This window comes from Hordeum vulgare, chromosome 1H (genome assembly GCF_904849725.1).
Source record: "Hordeum vulgare subsp. vulgare chromosome 1H, MorexV3_pseudomolecules_assembly, whole genome shotgun sequence".
Lineage (NCBI taxonomy): Eukaryota > Viridiplantae > Streptophyta > Magnoliopsida > Poales > Poaceae > Hordeum > Hordeum vulgare.
This window is the reverse complement of record NC_058518.1, coordinates 507,891,150-507,908,364: the sequence shown is the minus strand read 5'-3', so window position 1 is coordinate 507,908,364 and position 17,215 is coordinate 507,891,150. Positions and strand designations below refer to the sequence as shown.

Here is a 17,215-nt window from a genome sequence, read left to right as displayed (position 1 = left end):
GCTCAATTATGGAACATAACACCGGTAGCCGGAAACTAAGGGGGCAAAGGTGGAACAAAACACCAGGCTAGAAAAGGGCCGAGCCTTCCACCTTTTACCAAGTATATAGGTGCATTAAATTAAATATCTTTTAATAGGGTGATATGACAAGGAACCCATGTTATCACATGGAAGCAACTGCACCTGCAACTAGCAACACTATCAATAGGGTTAAGCAAGCAGTAACATAGCCAATCAGTGGTTTGCTAGGTCGAACAGGTTGAAGGTTATCATGGCATTGTTGAGAGGCTGATATTTAACATGTGGTAGGCAACGAGACATAAACGGTAGCAACGGTAAAACTAGCATGGCAATGATACTAATGGTATCTGGGGAAATGGTCATCTTGCCTGAGATCCCGCTTGGAAGAAGAATGACTCCGAGAAGTCGGCGAACCAACGTGGTCGAACGGGTCCTCACATTCCGACACGCTTGCGGAACTCTATCGAGACGGAGCAAACCAGAAACAACATCAACACAAATATTCACCACACGATGCACAACATGATGCATACCCTACTATGATGCATGATCAGTTCAAAGATGCAAGGCATGACATGGCAATTCACCTCACGCAAACTCTACACATTAAGTGAAGCTCGATATGCAACGGGTCGCATATCGACGAAACTCCATGATTAAATTATTTAATTCACTCCCGATTATTTTACACGGCAATATTAAGTGTGGTTAACATGGCAAGGGGTGAAGCGATGATCCTACATGGCATCCTAGTCGGTTAACACGAGGGGCTTAGAACGGACGCTACGGCACAAGAGACATGCAACACAAGATTATATGCCATGAATGTGTCATGCATGCGAGTTCAAACAACACGGGCAAGAAGAGAAGACACATATGTCGCCACGGCGAGCGAAAGGGGAACTATGGTGGCAAGACGGTAACGAAGCCACGTCAACGTTCCTATCCCGATAACTCGTTGAGATATCGTGCCAACGTACTGGGAACACATGCGGGAACGGTAAATAAAGATGGGGTGATCCCGATTATCGGGTTCCCATGTGTCGAGGCACGACGAAAGAATACAGCGGCCAACGGGCAACATACGATGCATACATACATATATTCATACATCACTTGTACACGGTACACGTTTCAACGTTATACCTTCGGAGCGTGCACATCGGAGCGGTTCGATTCGGAGAAGGAGACCAACGGTCGTCGTGGAAGTAGTCGTACACGGTCTCGTCGACGGTAGTCGTTCGCTCAGCGTCGTGGTTCTCGGGTCTTCGGCGTCGGTAGTCGATCACGTTTCGGGGTCGTCAAGGACGACGTGGTTCGCGCGGCAAACTTGTCGATTCCATGGAGGGGGGGGGTGGTTCACGCGGCGACGCAAGCGGCAGCAACACGGCTAGCGAAAGCGGACAAACCGCAAGCCACTAGACACCTAGACTAGCATCTAACAGCAAAAGCTTCAGCTAGCAAAGCAGCAGCATCTACAACAACTAGCAACAGCATGCAGCAACCTACAACTAGCAGCAAAGAAAATCTGCAGCAAACAACAACTAAGCACAAGCAAGCTAGCAGCAGCAAAGCAAGCTACAGCAGCATAAGCAACCAACAACAGTAACTATAGCAGCAGCAGGAAACGCAAGCAACATATCAGCAGGCAACAGCAAGCTGCAGGCGGCTACAGCAGCCAGCGACTGCAGCGGCAAAGTAGAGGCTAAAAACAGCAGCAAGATGCATCAGCTATTTAGCAGCAGCAAGAACGGCAGCCTAGCAGCTATCGTGACAGCAACAGCAAAACGCTCGCAGCGGCAAACACAGCAGCAACTGCAGACAGCGAGCAGGCAACAGCCACGGGAGCAGCACAAGCAACATCCAACAGCACGCAGCAGCATCAGGCAAGCACATCGGCGACAGGGCGGCGCACCGGCGAGCAGCAGCAGCAGTTGAGGCCGAGGCCGAGGGCGAGGGGAGGCCGCGGCACGGGGCCTCGAGGCGGCGACCGGGGCGCGCACGGGAGGCGTCCACGGCGAGAGGAGGCGGCCGACGGGGGCTGCACGCTCGGGACGAGGGAGGCGAGGTCGAGACCAGGAAGTCTCCCAGGGGCGGCGACCATGGCGGGCGGCGCGGGGAGCAGCGTAATGGCGCGACACCGGCGCGGGCGACATGGCGAGCACGGGAGGGGAAGAGACTGATGGCGCTGAGGAGCTGGGCAGGCGCAGGGAGATGAGAGCGAGGCGGTGCGGCTAGGCGAGCCGGCGGGGCGCAGCGACCAGGGGAGGAGAGGGGGAATCGGGAGGAGAGAGATGGCACGGCACACGGGATCGAGAGGGGAGGAACGAGGGGAGGACGACGGCACGGGGGAAACAGAGGGAGATGGATCGAGCTGGGCGCTAGGGTTGGAGGGGACTTGGGCCGGCTGGGCCTTAGCCTTGGCAGGCTCCTCCTCTCCCTTCTTGCTCCTTTTCCCTTTTTTTTAAATAGAAATACACACAAAGAAAGGTATGAAACAAAAATAGAAAAAAATACCTTTGACTCCTTAAAAACATACCCCGACTATAAAAATAGATTGGGCATTTTTTTAAAGAAATAAAATAAACCTTTGAAGGATTAAAATTTAAAACCCGTTTACAAAAGAATAAAAATCAAACCCCTTTGAAGAATTAAATAAAACCTATTTATTTAAAGAATAAAATAAAAGCCTTTTAAAAGAGAAAATAAAATGGGACGGTTTTAAAATAAAACAAACGGAGAAATAAAATAAAAACCTAAGGGTTGCCCCCACATTTAACAAAAGGGTTTTAAAAGAAGACGAAGCTTTTGACGGGGTTAAAACGAAAACTTTAGCAAACCGCAAAACAAATAAAAGAGGGGTGAGAAGGTTTTAGGTCTGCGGTGCAACAGGGTTTAGCGGTGGCTCTCGCGCACCCTCTCTCAACGCTCCAATAAAACAACGCCACTCACAGGGCACTAACACCCAACAACACGGCAACAAGCAACACCGACAAAACACAGTTGACATGATGCCATGCATGATGCGATGATGCAAACTACATGACGATGCAACGAATAAATCTAATCACGCGACGGAAACGGAATAGAAGGGGGAATCTTATGGAACGTCGGCATCGGGCTGTCGCAGGGCTATTGCCTTTGGCAAGCCTTGCAAACACCGGCGATTGTTGAAGCACGTAGATATCATTGTGCGATTCGGCCATGCCAAAGAAAGAATGCCAAATCCAGAGATCTTGAGAGGCCACAACCTCAAATATGACAGTGCAAGCCTTGACATAGCCCTTGTACTGGCGTTGCCAAGCAGAAGGGCGGTTCTTCCACTCCCAGTGCATGCAGTCTATGCTATCAAGCATCCCTCGGAAGCCCCGGCTGGCATTGGTCGCCAACAAAATCTGTAAAACGACTCTAGGCACGTAGACTCACTCATGCGGATGTACTCATCGATAAGATCATTGGGTACTGCGTAAGCAAGCATCCGGATGGCTGCAATGCATTTCTGATAAGATGAGAAGCCAATCTTTCCAATGGCATCATCTTTGCACTCGAAGTAGTCATCGTATCCGACCACCCCCTCTCAAATCTGGTTGAAAACATGCCTAGCCATACTAAAATGACGCCGGAATTTCTGATGTTTGAACAACGGGTTGCTTGTGTCAAGGTAGTCCTTCCATAGAAGGAAATGGTTGCTCTCTCGATTGTGATTCAACATCGGAACATGCCCCGGGATTGAGCCTCAAAACAAGGGCCGCTGCCTATTAAGGTGGTCATGGACCAACATGGCAAGCAACATCTCCTAATCGTCGGAGTCGCACAGAACATATGAAAAAAGAACTGTCGGCGTAGTCCATTTGTACCTTGAGGCAAACTGTTGAACAACTTGCAGGCATGGGCGACGAAGTTGACCGGCGACGGTGGATTTGGGTCGGGGAAGCTGCGGTGGCCCGGCGGCGATGCGGCTAGCGGCGTGGGTAGGCGTTGGGAGGTACGGAGGAGGCGCCGGAACTGGGCAGCACCGGCGATGGGGCTGGGAGCGAGGCGAGGGCTAGCTGTTGGCGATGTCGGTAGGGGTGGAGAACGTCCAATGTGCCACTGACTGACGGGCCAGGGATGGAGAAAGCATGCGTCGCTAGCGTTCGCTTTATGTCTGTGCCTTCCTAAATGAGGCTCAAAATTAGAAGGGAATGGGTCGGTAGACGGACAAAAAACGGACCCGCGTTCGTTGGGCCGTCTTTTCTATCCGCGCGGACCTAAACGAACGACGGCGAACAAAATGGATCGCTTCGTTGAAGTTGCTCTAACTGTTTAGCAGCAAGAGTAATCGGTTGTAGCGGCATATGTGGTACTCTATTGAGTATGTCACTGTACTGTGCTGCCAATTAAACAAACTCTGTCCGTTTTGGCTAGGATTCAACCACATGGTTTGGCACTGTGGCATGATGGCCTTTCCATTCCTGACATGCTATGCTTAGGGAAGCAAATGGCCCACGGTGACCCAAGGTCAGCGAAATGATTAACCAAGCTGTTGTTATCTCTAGATTCTAGAATCATAGAGTCCTAGTACCTAGGGGCAACCACTTTGCATTAGGATATCTGATCAGCACTTGGAAACCTTCGTTTAGTGGTTCATGCTTACATTGCTCAGGCCTACATGATCTAGGTAGGTGTTCTTTAATCGCATTTGTCCTTCCACAAACAGCTAAGCTCGTAATAGTTTACTCGTAATGATGGACATCTGTTATGGAAAAAACATGATGTCTGGTTTGCAAAGTTTTGTAAGATTTGTCTATGATCGCAACGATTGGAGCTGATATATTTACTTGGACCGAATTAATAGTTGGAGCACGACTGCATTTGGTTAGCCTGCATGGGGACTTGGAGCCACGGGGTTGGCGGTTAGGGTTTAATGGGTCTTGTGATAAAGTGTTGCATTCCAGCTATAGCTAGTTTTAGAATAATCCGAGACCCATAACCGATCTATCGAAGAACAAGTAATCATATGAGGCATGACACTGAGATTTGCTAATAAGATTCATTGAACATGGCTACATTGCAGGGACGGAGCCAGAAAATTAAGTCGATGGGTTCATTCATCTGACTTCTTTAAGAACCAAGTATGAATTAAATAAATGTAATGTCCAATTTCACACTATCATACTCAAGAATACAACAAGGAAATATTTAATATCACATATATATATATATATATATATGTGTGTGTGTGTGTGTGTGTGTGTGTGTGTGTATACTTTAAAAACAAAAATAGTGCAAGATGGGATTGGATTGCATGCCGACCTTTCTATTGCCGAATCCGGTCGCCGCCAACGACCGGGGTCTGGCAATGTGCCGACACCGTAATGAGCGAGCGGGTTACAAGAGAGGCGGCCAGACGAAAGGCAATCGTGATCTTAGGGAAGCAAAAGTTAACTAACGAGATGTGCGTCCTCAATCGTACCATTGTACTGAGATATGGAATCCGAGGCATCGCACCAAGGAAGTACTATGGAGTACTAGTAGTTTATTTAATCATGGGCCTTATTCCTGGGCCATTCACGTTAAAAGTTTGTGGGCTAAAAGGCTTCTAGCTTGTCTATTCCAACTTGTCGATTGGTTCATCTTTATATTTTTATCGGGTTCAAATACAAAACTACCTACCTGCATGTGCATGGCTGGAATATTTAGTTGGGTTCAACTGAACCCAACGCCACAATGTTGAATCCGCCCCTAGGCTACATGAAATGACTACGAACGCGGCTTTTGTGACACCGTCACAGTATCGGACATCAGCCATTCAGACGCTAACACATGTCTTTGTCATCCTTTACATACATTATATAGGAGGCCTACGATACAAGCGTTCTATTAAAACATGACTCCTACGTATCTTTTCAATAAGAAACCTAGAATACATGTGTCCTGTTAGCATACACATAAGCTAGGGCTCCTGATCTTTGAATGGTTTCCGTCTCCCGAATCATCACTCATAAATATTTTGTCAGAAAAGCATATGGAGACAAGATCATAAGATCGATCAGATGAGCTGCTGATAAGATTGATCATTGAGTGACACCATGATGGGGCTAACCAAATCTGAGCAACTGTTGCTCCAGATGCACTGCATAGTCTGCACTGCGCACTACTCATGCTCCGCGAAAGTCGTCCAAAAAGAGCACGTCAGCTTATGGTGTGAGGAGGTTTATTCCTTTTGAAAGCGTTATTGCAGAAAAAGTTGACTTGATTTGAGCTCTAACATATTTTTCTCTAAAACTAAAAATAATAAGTGTGCGCGTCATAATGATGCATAGGCGGGGCCATCAACAGTTTTTTCTTAAATGTATCTCGGCTGAAATGGCCTTTTGTAACGAAGAGAAAAAACTGATTAGCCTCTAAACTTGAGGAGCATTAACAAACACTCTTTCTTTTAAAAAAAAGGCAGAGAAATACAGAATAGTAGCTGTTGAGTATGTTGATTAGTTAGGAAAGATGAGATAGATTAAGAATTATTCTGGCTTGTCTTGTATTTCAAGTTGATCATGTATTTCTATATATATGCCATGAGGTTTAAGCAATACAACAAATATTCTACCTATCCTTCTCTTCCCTTCAACATGGTATCAGAGCATCCCGAGTAAAGCGCGCCCCTCCACCGATCGAACATCGGGCTGCCGCTGCGTCGTCCAATCGGACCGTAGCGTCGCCGCCCAGTGGTTCTTTCCACGGTTGCCCCGACCCGCAAGCCGTTGCTACACCGCCCCTCCGGGTTGTAGTGCAGCGCGGCACGCGGTCCCCGCCGCTGCCCGAGGTCGTCCCCCTGGCTGCACCGACCCGCGCACCGCTGCTACGTCGCCCCTTCGGGCCGTAGTGTTGCGGCACGCGGTTTACGCTGCCACCCGAGGTCTTCCGTCGTTGCCCCGACCCGCGCGCTGCCGCGGCGCGTGGTCCACTCCGCCGACCCCGCGCGTCGACTTCCTGTGGTATGCGCCGCATCGTCTCCTTCGGCTCGGGAACGCCATCATCTGCGCCGGTCTTCGTCATGCTGTCGGGCTCTTTCTCGCCTACTTTGAGCATCGTCGTCGCGCTCCTAACCAGCCGCCGTCGCCGCCATCAGGCCGCCGCCGTCGCTCTTCTTTGGCGCTGCTGCAGCTCGCTCACCCGAGTCGCACGACTACCTCGACCACGGCTACACCATCATACGCTCTCGGCTACCTCGACCAACGCACAAAGGGTTACCGCCTTGTTTGAGCAACCTTGTCGGTTTTCACTCCAGCCACAACTTGCGCGATGCATCGACCGTTACGACTGTGAGGAGGATGTTGGCTTACCTTCGGATTCTTCTCCAGTCTGACCGTGTATGTCACTACCGTTGTGACTGCGGGGGGATGTTGAGTATATTGATTAGTTAGGAAAGATGAGATAGACTAGGAATTATTTTGACTTATCTTGTACTCCAAATTAATCATGTACTTCTATATATATGTCCACAAGGCTCAAGCAATACAACAACTATTTTACCTATCCTTCTCTCCCCTTCAACGGGTAGCTAAGACACAACCATCATTATCGACCGATTGTCTTGCACGATAATTTGTACGTTGAGATGCACGTTGCAGTCAAAGTTAACATCATGTCACAACCTGATGCTCAATTATCAAGCGGCATGCATATACGCTGGCATACTTTTCTTTTCAGTGGCCATGTCTTTCATGCAGCGAGGGTGGTGGCTTTGACGGGAAGCAGCAATGGGCATGGGCAGGGAGGCTCTAAAACGTGGCCGAACCTGTCGACTCGAGATCAAAGTACGCCTATGTATAAACGGCACGTGCGGAGAAAAGGTGGTTTCTTTTTTCCACGTGCTCCAGTATCCCGCTCCGGAAGAGGATTTAACAGAAGATCTCGTCGCGTCGAATTGTTTTTTCTTTGCTAGCAGTACCTCTTTCGATCTTTTTCACTTTTTATTGGACTATTTTTTTCGATAATACTAAACCTGCGAACGAGTTTACAAAGCTTTACGTAATCTTCTAAAAGCTAAATCTTCTCCTCCATAATTTTCAGTGGGGGTGGGTCCCTTCATCCTCGGCTTTCAATACAAATCATCTACGTTAGCATCCCGTAAAATCTTTACGTAGCCTTTCGTATATCTAGCATTATTCACTTTCGTTTTTTGAGGAGTTGGACTACTTTTTTTAATTAGTAGTAGTACGTATAAAATAATAATGAGCTTGTGTATTTTCCTGTACATGTAACTAAACATATCTGTAGAGCGTGCGTACATCTGGTAATTATTTTATTTACTTTTTTGAGAACGAAAATCTGGTAGTTACTTGGTTACTGATTGGCGGTTGTCATTTGCTTCCGACTATTGTAAATAATACTACCTCCGTTTTTAAATATATTTTTTTTATTATGAGTTACATATAAATGTATGTAGACATATTTTACAGACTTACAGTATAGATTCATTTACTTTGTCCCGTGTGTATTCTATAATGAAAATCTTTAAAATATCTTATATTCCGTATTTAAGAAGGGGGGAGTATATGGTTCTTGAAGACTCTCTTCGTCCCTTGATAAAAGTGTTCATAGACAAACGCCCTAGAGCTGCAATCATCCCCAACTCGTGATTTGATCGTGAAATGATTTGAGGCCTCTGGCGCCAGATCTCGCAGTCTTGCACGGCGAGAAACTCTAAGCCCATCGACTACACACCAATGGTAGAACTACCAGAACCTACGGACCGGCTCAAAAATAAAGCGCCGCCATCCATCCTCCATAGCGTTGTCCTTATGGGTAATAATGAATAAAAACCGAACCGAAACTACTAGTCAGTCCGAGACACCTGGACTCCTCTCTCCGTCGCCGACTCGCCGGCCACCGGAGCGGTAGAGAGAAGAACCGAGTCCACAGGCTCGACAGCAAAGTCTAAAGGGGCCACGAGGGAGGGGAACGAATAGATCGATGACCTTGCTGTTCTGCTCAACCATCCAAATCAATAGCTAGAACACATACAAAAATCTAGTTTGGGTTCATCTAGTCGAGCGAGAAGTGTGACGGCTAACAAGAACACAAAATATGAGTGACGCTAATGAGTGCATCCTCATCTCTAACCCCCTGTCTCGGATGGACGCTCATTACTGCATCCTTATCTGCTGTCTCCCCCCATCCCTTGCAGTTGCAGGCAGCATGGGCCGGCCTCACAGTTGTGTTCCATGAAGCGAAATCCCATACTTGTATGCTCTTCACTTGTGCAAGATGTTGAAAGCCATGTGAGTGACTGACCGGCATGCATGCCCAATTAAGGGATCCGGTTTGGATAAGGACTGACCCTTACAACTGAATCTCAGGCCACACCAAAATGCAAGGATACACAGTACACACACAAGGACGAACAGTTCTCCTGCGTGCGTGCTTCATGGAGCCAAGTCTGGTTGGTACTGATAATTAAGCCACATTCAAGCATAAGTTCTCACTTCCCAGTAGGCTAACTACATTCTAGCCAATGATAAAGTCAATTCATGACTGTACCCGTTGTTCTCTTATTGTCAGCACGAAAGCTCCACAAATTGGGCATATCAATGTCTCATTGACTCTGTGATCATTCCCTCTCTATCAGTTGAAGATGGATTATCTAGTCTTGAGCAAGATGGCACGAAGGAAATTGCACTGGTCAATTGATCTTCTTGTTTACAGGCCAGATCAAATACAATGCGTAGAAAATAAGGACAAATGCAAGCACGCACACCGAGTGACCCATATTCTACATACGTATAATTGAAGTATCGAACAATCATCGTCTAGAAACAAAAGAAATCCAGTAAAGCCAAGCAAGGATCATGAACCGTGATCAAGACCAAGAAGTAAAATTAGGCTTGTCCCCTGGCATGGCTACTGCTGTTGGGACTGTGGCGGCTGCGTCTGCCTCTTGTGGTGCTTGTTGTTGTGCATCCAGACCTTGAAGACCTGCCGCCGGACTCCGGCCTGCGCGCAGAGCTGCTCCACCAGGGCCTCGTCCTGCTTCAGCATCCGCCACCCCACCCGCTCCGCCAGCGCCAGCATCTGCTCCCTCTGCTCCGCCGTGAACCTCGTCCGGTACCGCTTCCGCCGCTGCGTCTGCCCATGCCCGTGCGCCGACGTCGAGGGCGGGCCCGGGCCGGGCTCCTCGCTGGACGACTCGGTCGTCGTGCCACCGCCGCTGGGCGTGCGGTGGTAGTGGTGGTGGTGGGGGTTGTACAGGAACGGCAGCGCTTGTGAGTGCCCAGCGCCGTAGGGGTGGTGCGGCGGCGGCGGCGGCATGAGCAGCGGCACGCGCGGAGCCGACGTCGGCGTGGCGCCGAGCGCGGGGAGGAAGAGGCGGGGTTGCTGCTGCCCGTCGTCCCTGCGGTGGAAGCTGCGGTGGCACCCGCAGGCGGCGCAACTGAGCAGGTCGTTGGCGCCGGAGGGCATGAACTCCCCGCACCCGTCCACGGCGTGCCCGCCCTGCGCCGCGGCGTGGTTGCGCAGGCACTCGCGGTACCTCGCCTGGCCGCTGTTCCCCGAGGAGGCGTCGGAGGGCGCGCGCGTGCCGGCGGCGTGCTCCGGCCCCGTGAACTCCATCACCGCATGCCTCTGGCTGCAGCTAGCTAGCGGCGCAGGTGCTTGGCCTCTTGTGATTCTGTAGCCAAGGGGAGCTAGCGACTGAGTGGGCTTCAGCAGGGGGGACACTGGTTGTGTAATGGCACTTTTGTCTCCTACAGGGCCGGCGGGATGGACGGAGGTGGGTGACGGTGGAGCGACGAACGACCGACAGCGGCACGGTAGGGGAAGGCATCACCCTCTCCCTGCAGTCTGGCCCCATCCTTTTAATTGTGCCAGAGATGAGGTTATTACAAGCATGTGCAACATTTTCGTTAACAAAAAGAAAAAGTCTCAAAATACCTTAAAATTATAGACGAAAGCTAAATAGAATCCTGCCGGAAATCAGCACACCAAACTCCGGATCATTTTGAACCTTGAAGGCTTTTAGCTGAGACTTGCTGACGTGACAAGGATTGTTATCTGTTCGGCTGATATTAGGATGAATCGGGACGGCCCATTAAAACAGTCGCTAGTGCTGTTTTTATTTTATTTTATTTTCCCTTTTTATTTTGTTTGTTTTACACTTTCGTAATGATATCATCTTATATTTGCATAATGACAATAAACATTTTTAAAACCTGGATGAACCCACTTGTCCTCTATTAGGAACTATAAAAACATAGTTGAAGCAAACAATGACCTTGATAGTACTCGAACTCGGAACCTCGCTCCCATGGTGCCCGCATCTTCCAAATCGCCCTATAGTGCTCGCTTGATATATACGAACAAAACGAGCATTTATATATTAAAAAAAAAATCTAAAAATGCCAAAATATTTTTTAAAAATAGAAACAAATTTGAAATACCAAACATATATGGTTAAACGCAAATAATTTACCATATACTTCCTCCATCCCATAATATAAGAGCATTTTTTATACTATACTAGTGTCAAAAACACTCTTATATTATGGGACGAAGGGAGTACCAAAGATTTTTACACTGTTTAAATATTTTAATTTTTTTGTTCAGGTTTCAATAGTTGTTCCCATTTTTAAAAAAAGTTTATGTTTCAAATAGTGTTTTACTTTCCAAAATTGATTGTGTTTTCAAAAAAAAAATGTTCATGTTAAAAAAAGTATTCAGAAGTTTCAAAAAATGGTCACACTTTATAAAAATTATGAGTTGAGAAAAATTGTTTGGGCATGCACGTTTCAAATATTTGTTTGACATTAATAAAATTTTTGAATATCAAATCTGCGTTGTGTAGAAATGTTCATGTTATTCACTATTAAGCAGAAATTTATTCCACTATTTTCCCTTTTCCTAATTAAGTGCATTCATTTCATTTAACTCAATATGAAAAAAATGTTTAGGGTTTCATTATTTGATGTTTTTTAATTTTTAGTTTTCAGTCCTTGTTTTATTTAATGTTTTGGTGTCTCTATTTTTTTCCTTCTTATATCAATGACATTAATATTCATATTTGAGTCGCAACTGCATGTTTTTAAATGTGGTCGCAACTGCAAATATTCAAACTCAAGTCACAATTGCAAGTATTCAAAGTCGGATGACAACTGCAAGTATTCAAAGTTGGATCACAACTGCAAGTATTCAAAGTTGGATCACAACTTCAAGTATTCAAAGTTGTGTCGCAACTACAAGTGCTCGAAGTCGGGTCGCTACTATAAGTATTTAAAGTCAGGTCGCAATTGCAAGTATTCAAAGTCGATCGCAACTATAGGTATTCACAGTCGGATCGCGACTGCAAGTATATAAAGTCGGGTTGCAACTGCAAGTATTCACAGTAGGGTCGCAAATGCAACGATTCAATACAAATTTTCAACTAGGGTCGCAACAGAAAGTAGTCAAAGTTTTGGGGTGCAAGTACAAGTTTTAAGTGGGTCACTATATTTTTTAAAGTTGGGGTCAGCAAGTTGTAAATGGGCTCGCAACTACAAATTTTAAAATGATGTTGCAATTGCATATTTCACAATGGTTCACGTTTAAAAAAAATCTTGGCTAAGTTTTGCTAAAGTATAGTTAGTGTTCACTGTTCAGTAGGTTGATTTTTTTTCTTCTCAATGTGTTTTCTTTTTTCAGCCATAGTCACGTGATGAAAAACCCATCTAGAAAGGTTTTTTTTCTTTTGTTTATGTGTAGTGGATAGCTAATGAAATCATTATTTTTTATTTTATTTATTTTATTTTTTAGTCCTTGTTTTATTTAATGTTTTTGTGTCTTTCTTTTTTCCTTCTTATATCAATGACATTAATATTCAAAGTTGGGTCGCAACTGCATGTTTTTTAATGTAGTTGCAACTGCAAATATTCAAAGCCGGGTCGCAATTGCAAGTACTCAAAGTCGGGTGGCAACTGCAAGTATTCAAAGCTGGATCACAACTGCAAATATTCAAAATTGGATCGCAACTGTAAGTATTCAAAGTTGTCTCGCAACTGCAAGTGTTCAAAGTCGGGTCACAACTGCCAGTATTCAAAGTCGGATCGCAATTGCAAGTATTCAAAGTCGGTCGCAACTATAGGTAGTCACGGTCGGATCGTAATTGCAAGTATGTAAAGTCGGGTCGCAACTGCAAGTATTCACTGTAGGATCGCAAATGCAAGTATTCAATACAAAATTTTAAACTAGGGTCCCAACAGAAAGTAGTCAAAGTTTTGGGGTGCAACTGCAAGTTTTAAGTGGGTCACTAAAATTTTTAAAGTTGGGGTCAGCAAGTTGTAAATGGGCTCTCAACTACAAATTTTAAAATAATGTCGCAATTGCATGTTTCACAACGGTTCACATTTCAAAAAAATCTTGGCTAAATTTTGCTAAAGTATAGTTACTGCTCACTGTTTAGTAGGGTTGATTTTTCTTCTCAATGTGTTTTCTTTTTTCAGCCAAAGTCACGTGATGAAAAACCCTTCTAGAAAGTTTTTTTTTCTTTTGTTTATGTATAGTGCATAGCTAATGAAAACATATCTTCTATCTTAAAAAAATAATAAAAATCTTCCTCGACACGGGAACAAAAATAGACGTCAAGAAAAAAAGTGGCGACCAATCGAACAATCACACATATACAAACTACAAATATTCAATCAACAACCAACTCATAAAAATTAAAAAGGCACAAGCCCATAAACAAACTGAAAAACAATCTACAACAACTATACATGATGTCGGCTGATGTCATATGAATGAGACCATGGTTATGTCTCAGCTAGATGAGTTCTAGCTAATACCTATTTCATATTGTTGTTGTGGCATCCTCTTTAATTTGATTCCGGGTGCCATGATTATCAATGACGTTAGCTATATTAAACACTTTTGGTTCATGTACACCGTCATATAAGAATTGGAAATGTGAACCGTTCAATTAGCCACATAGGAAGAGAGCTTACTCATGTTAACATTGTCGCATGCATAATGGTTTCTAGTGCCTACGGTAGAACAATAAATTTTAAAGAAACGATTGAACGCGGATTGTTTCATCATCAAACACGCATGATCATCAAGACAAACATAACCATTCCCATCGTCTTACTACACATTTTAACCTGTCGAAGCTTCTCTTTCAAAGAAACGATTGAACGCGGATACGGCGGCTTGGACGCCCTAAGGTCGTGGCCATGGCGGGCACCCCGCCCTCTCCAGCCATCCAGCTTGCCGCGCATCTCTCCTCCATCTGCCCGTCTTCATCACCGACCGCAGGCGTCGGGATTTCGCTGACCCCGTCGTCGTCGTACAGGGCCTCAAAAACCACCGGATACCTCCGGGCGACCAGCTTCTCCCTCGCCGCCCCACGGCGCACCTTCCCCGACGTCGTCTTCGGCACCGCGCCGCTCTGGACCAGCATCACCCGCCCCACCCTCACCCTTTCCGCCTCCCACACTGACCGCCTTATGCCGTCGCAGAGGCTCGTGTGATCATCGCTGCGGCTACCCTTCTGCAGCTCCGCGACGACGCACATTTGCTCCTTCGAAGACGCTGTCGCCGGCGCCGTGAAAGCGGCGATGCATCCACCCCTCAGACTGTCAGGCGCGCTGCAGAGAGCCGCCGTCTCGATGTAGTGTGCGTGCACGCGGCCGTCGAGCTCCGTGACTATCACGTCGACGCTCCGGCCGATGACATACAGGTACCGCTCTGGCCCGGTGACCACGCCGCGGTCGCCCGTGCGCACGAAGAGCGACCCCGCCCTCCCCGGCACCCTCCCGCAGAATGCCTCGTGGCTCGCCGACGGGTGGCCTAGGTACCCCGACGCGTTGCTCGGCGAGGACACCCAGACCTCACCCTCCGTGCCGTCCCTCACCGGCTCGCCGGTCTTCTCGTCCACCACGACGATCTCGATCTCTGACGCCTCGTGCGTCATGGACGATGGCAGCCTCGCCGACGGCAGAAGCTTATTGTACGACGGGAGGCGCTCCACGCGCCCGCCAATGCTTCGCCAGGCCGTGGACACGAACGTGCAGTTCTCGGCGAGGCCGTAGGACGGCGAGACCGACTCGGCGCGCAGCCCGTGGCGACCGAACTCTGCAACGAACTCGTCGACGCAAGTCTTGTAGATCGGCTCGTTTATCAGGATCAGGTTCCGGAGGCTGCCGAGCTGCACCGTCCGCTGCAGTCCGTGCGCCGACGCGGAGCGCCCGCCGCCGCGGCGGAGCACGAGCGGCAACGTGAAGGACGGAACGGGCGTGCACGTCGCCTTAAACTCGGAGATGAGCTCGAGCCAGAGGCGCGGGCGGCGGAGGAAGGCATCGGGAGAAGCCAGCACGCTGGTGGCGCCGGAGACGACGGTGAGGAGCAGGAACATGAGGCCGCAGTCGTGGTACTGCGGCAGCCACGACACGATGGTGCTGCCGGGGCCCAGGTCGTAGGCGCGCCTCGCCGCCCGCACGTTGTGGGCCGCCGAGCCGGCGGTGACCACCACGGGCTTCGGGACGCCCGTGGCACCGGACGTGTACTGGACCAGGTACGCGTCGCCCGCGCCGCAGCCCGCGTGCCCCGCCATGGCGCTCGACAAAGCAGCAGCATCTCCTTCGTCCAGCTCGTCAACCGACAGCCAGCGCAGGCCACTCAGCGCGGCGGCCAGCCGGCTGGAGGCGACGGCAGTGACGTAGCGCGCGTCGGCGACGGCAGCCCTGGGCCTCGTCTGGGACACGGCGCGCAGGAGGTGCGCGTGCGCGGGGCCGGGCCTCGACGGGTTCGGCGGGATGACGGGCACCGCGGTGAGCCCGGCGCGCTGGCACGCGAAGAGGAGCTTGACGAGGCGGAGGCCAGGAGAAGCGAGCACAAGCACGGTGTCACCGCGCCGGAGCGTGCCGAGGAGCCCGGACGCCATGCGGTCCACCGCAGCATTGAGCTCGGAGTACGTGAGCGCGGTGTATGACATGGCGCCGGTGGCCGCGTCGTCGTCGGCCCAGACGAAGGCCGGCTTGGCGGCGAACGCCGGCATCCTGGCCCACACGGGCAGGTACCGGTGCACCGCCGGCTGGTCCGGGTAGCACGGGTCGTAGTTCTCGGTGGCCATGGCCGTGCGTGCGTGCTGCCAGCCAGCTACTCCTATGCCTGAGTGTAGGCTGATGAATTATCATGCAATGCAGCGGTATTTATAGGAGTGTCATGCCACCCGATCCGCCATGGCGACGGCGACGGTCGGCAGCGAGCGTGCTGGCGACGATCGAGCGTGAGTCAGCCGACGGCGACGTGGACGAAAACAAAGAGGGAGCTGGTTGGTGTCGCCTCCTTGGGTGCATCCCGGCGGCGGCGGATATGTGAGGGCATATGCCGTGCAAGCTGCTTATTTTTGCCGCGTGCAACAGTCCGGTGATCGAGACACACACGAGTCCTCCTGCTCATCAGTGATCCCAATCTCTGTCGCCTGCCACAATGTCGGAATCCGTTGATGCCGAGGAGAATGTGAGAATGACCCCTGGAATATGGGATCTGCACGGGCATATTCACGCTATCGCACTCACACAAATGTATCTTTGGGAGGATGTAGCGATTGGACGATATCGTTCCTGTTGATGTGATGACGCCTACGAGTCTATCTGGGAATATATATAGAGTAATGCTACACCTACAAAGGCTTACGTAAAGATTTTACGTACAAACTGATGTATAAGATTGTGATTGGTAATTGAGGGATGAGTGGCCCCACCTCACTGAAAATCAGGGGGGAGAGAAGAGTTAGTTTAGAAGGTTAAGTAAACCTTTGTAAGTTTTTGTAGGTCTAGCATTTTTGATATTTATATATCCCGCTCACACAACGTTTGGGATTTCCTCATGGCAAATCGAACCTTTTTTTTATAATTCATGTAGCAAGGAATGACGAGTTTAGTTGGTAAATATGGCAATTGCGTCCGCGGTTTATTTTCTGTCAGAAAATTACCGTGTTCGTCAATTAAGCTTGTCATGCTCACGTCAATTAAAGTTGTCATAAAATATTATTCGGTTTGTCGTGGGCCAATCCCAAATGTTCCGGATTTATCATTTTTGCAAAAAAAAAAAGGTTAATGGTATATCCAATTGTTTTTGTCACGTCTGCCTATTTATGCATTAAAACGGGTCATATTTTCCATTTTTTTCTATGTGATAATATGTGTCTCATTCAATATATAAAAAAAAATCAAAACACTAGACT

The 17,215-nt window shown here is 48.4% G+C and overlaps 2 protein-coding genes across 2 annotated transcripts; both read right to left on the bottom strand.

Moving 5' to 3' along the window:
* Positions 1–9,676: 9,676 nt before the first annotated feature.
* LOC123420622 (zinc-finger homeodomain protein 6-like) lies at positions 9,677–10,835 on the bottom strand. Its single transcript, XM_045107403.1, has one exon. The coding sequence runs from the start codon at positions 10,609–10,611 to the stop codon at positions 9,904–9,906; it is 708 nt and encodes a 235-aa protein (XP_044963338.1). The 5' UTR covers positions 10,612–10,835; the 3' UTR covers positions 9,677–9,903.
* A 3,161-nt stretch (positions 10,836–13,996) lies between these two features.
* Positions 13,997–16,099, bottom strand: LOC123420610 (long-chain-fatty-acid--AMP ligase FadD26-like). The gene has a single exon (XM_045107399.1). The coding sequence runs from the start codon at positions 16,097–16,099 to the stop codon at positions 14,147–14,149; it is 1,953 nt and encodes a 650-aa protein (XP_044963334.1). The 3' UTR covers positions 13,997–14,146.
* Positions 16,100–17,215: the final 1,116 nt, after the last annotated feature.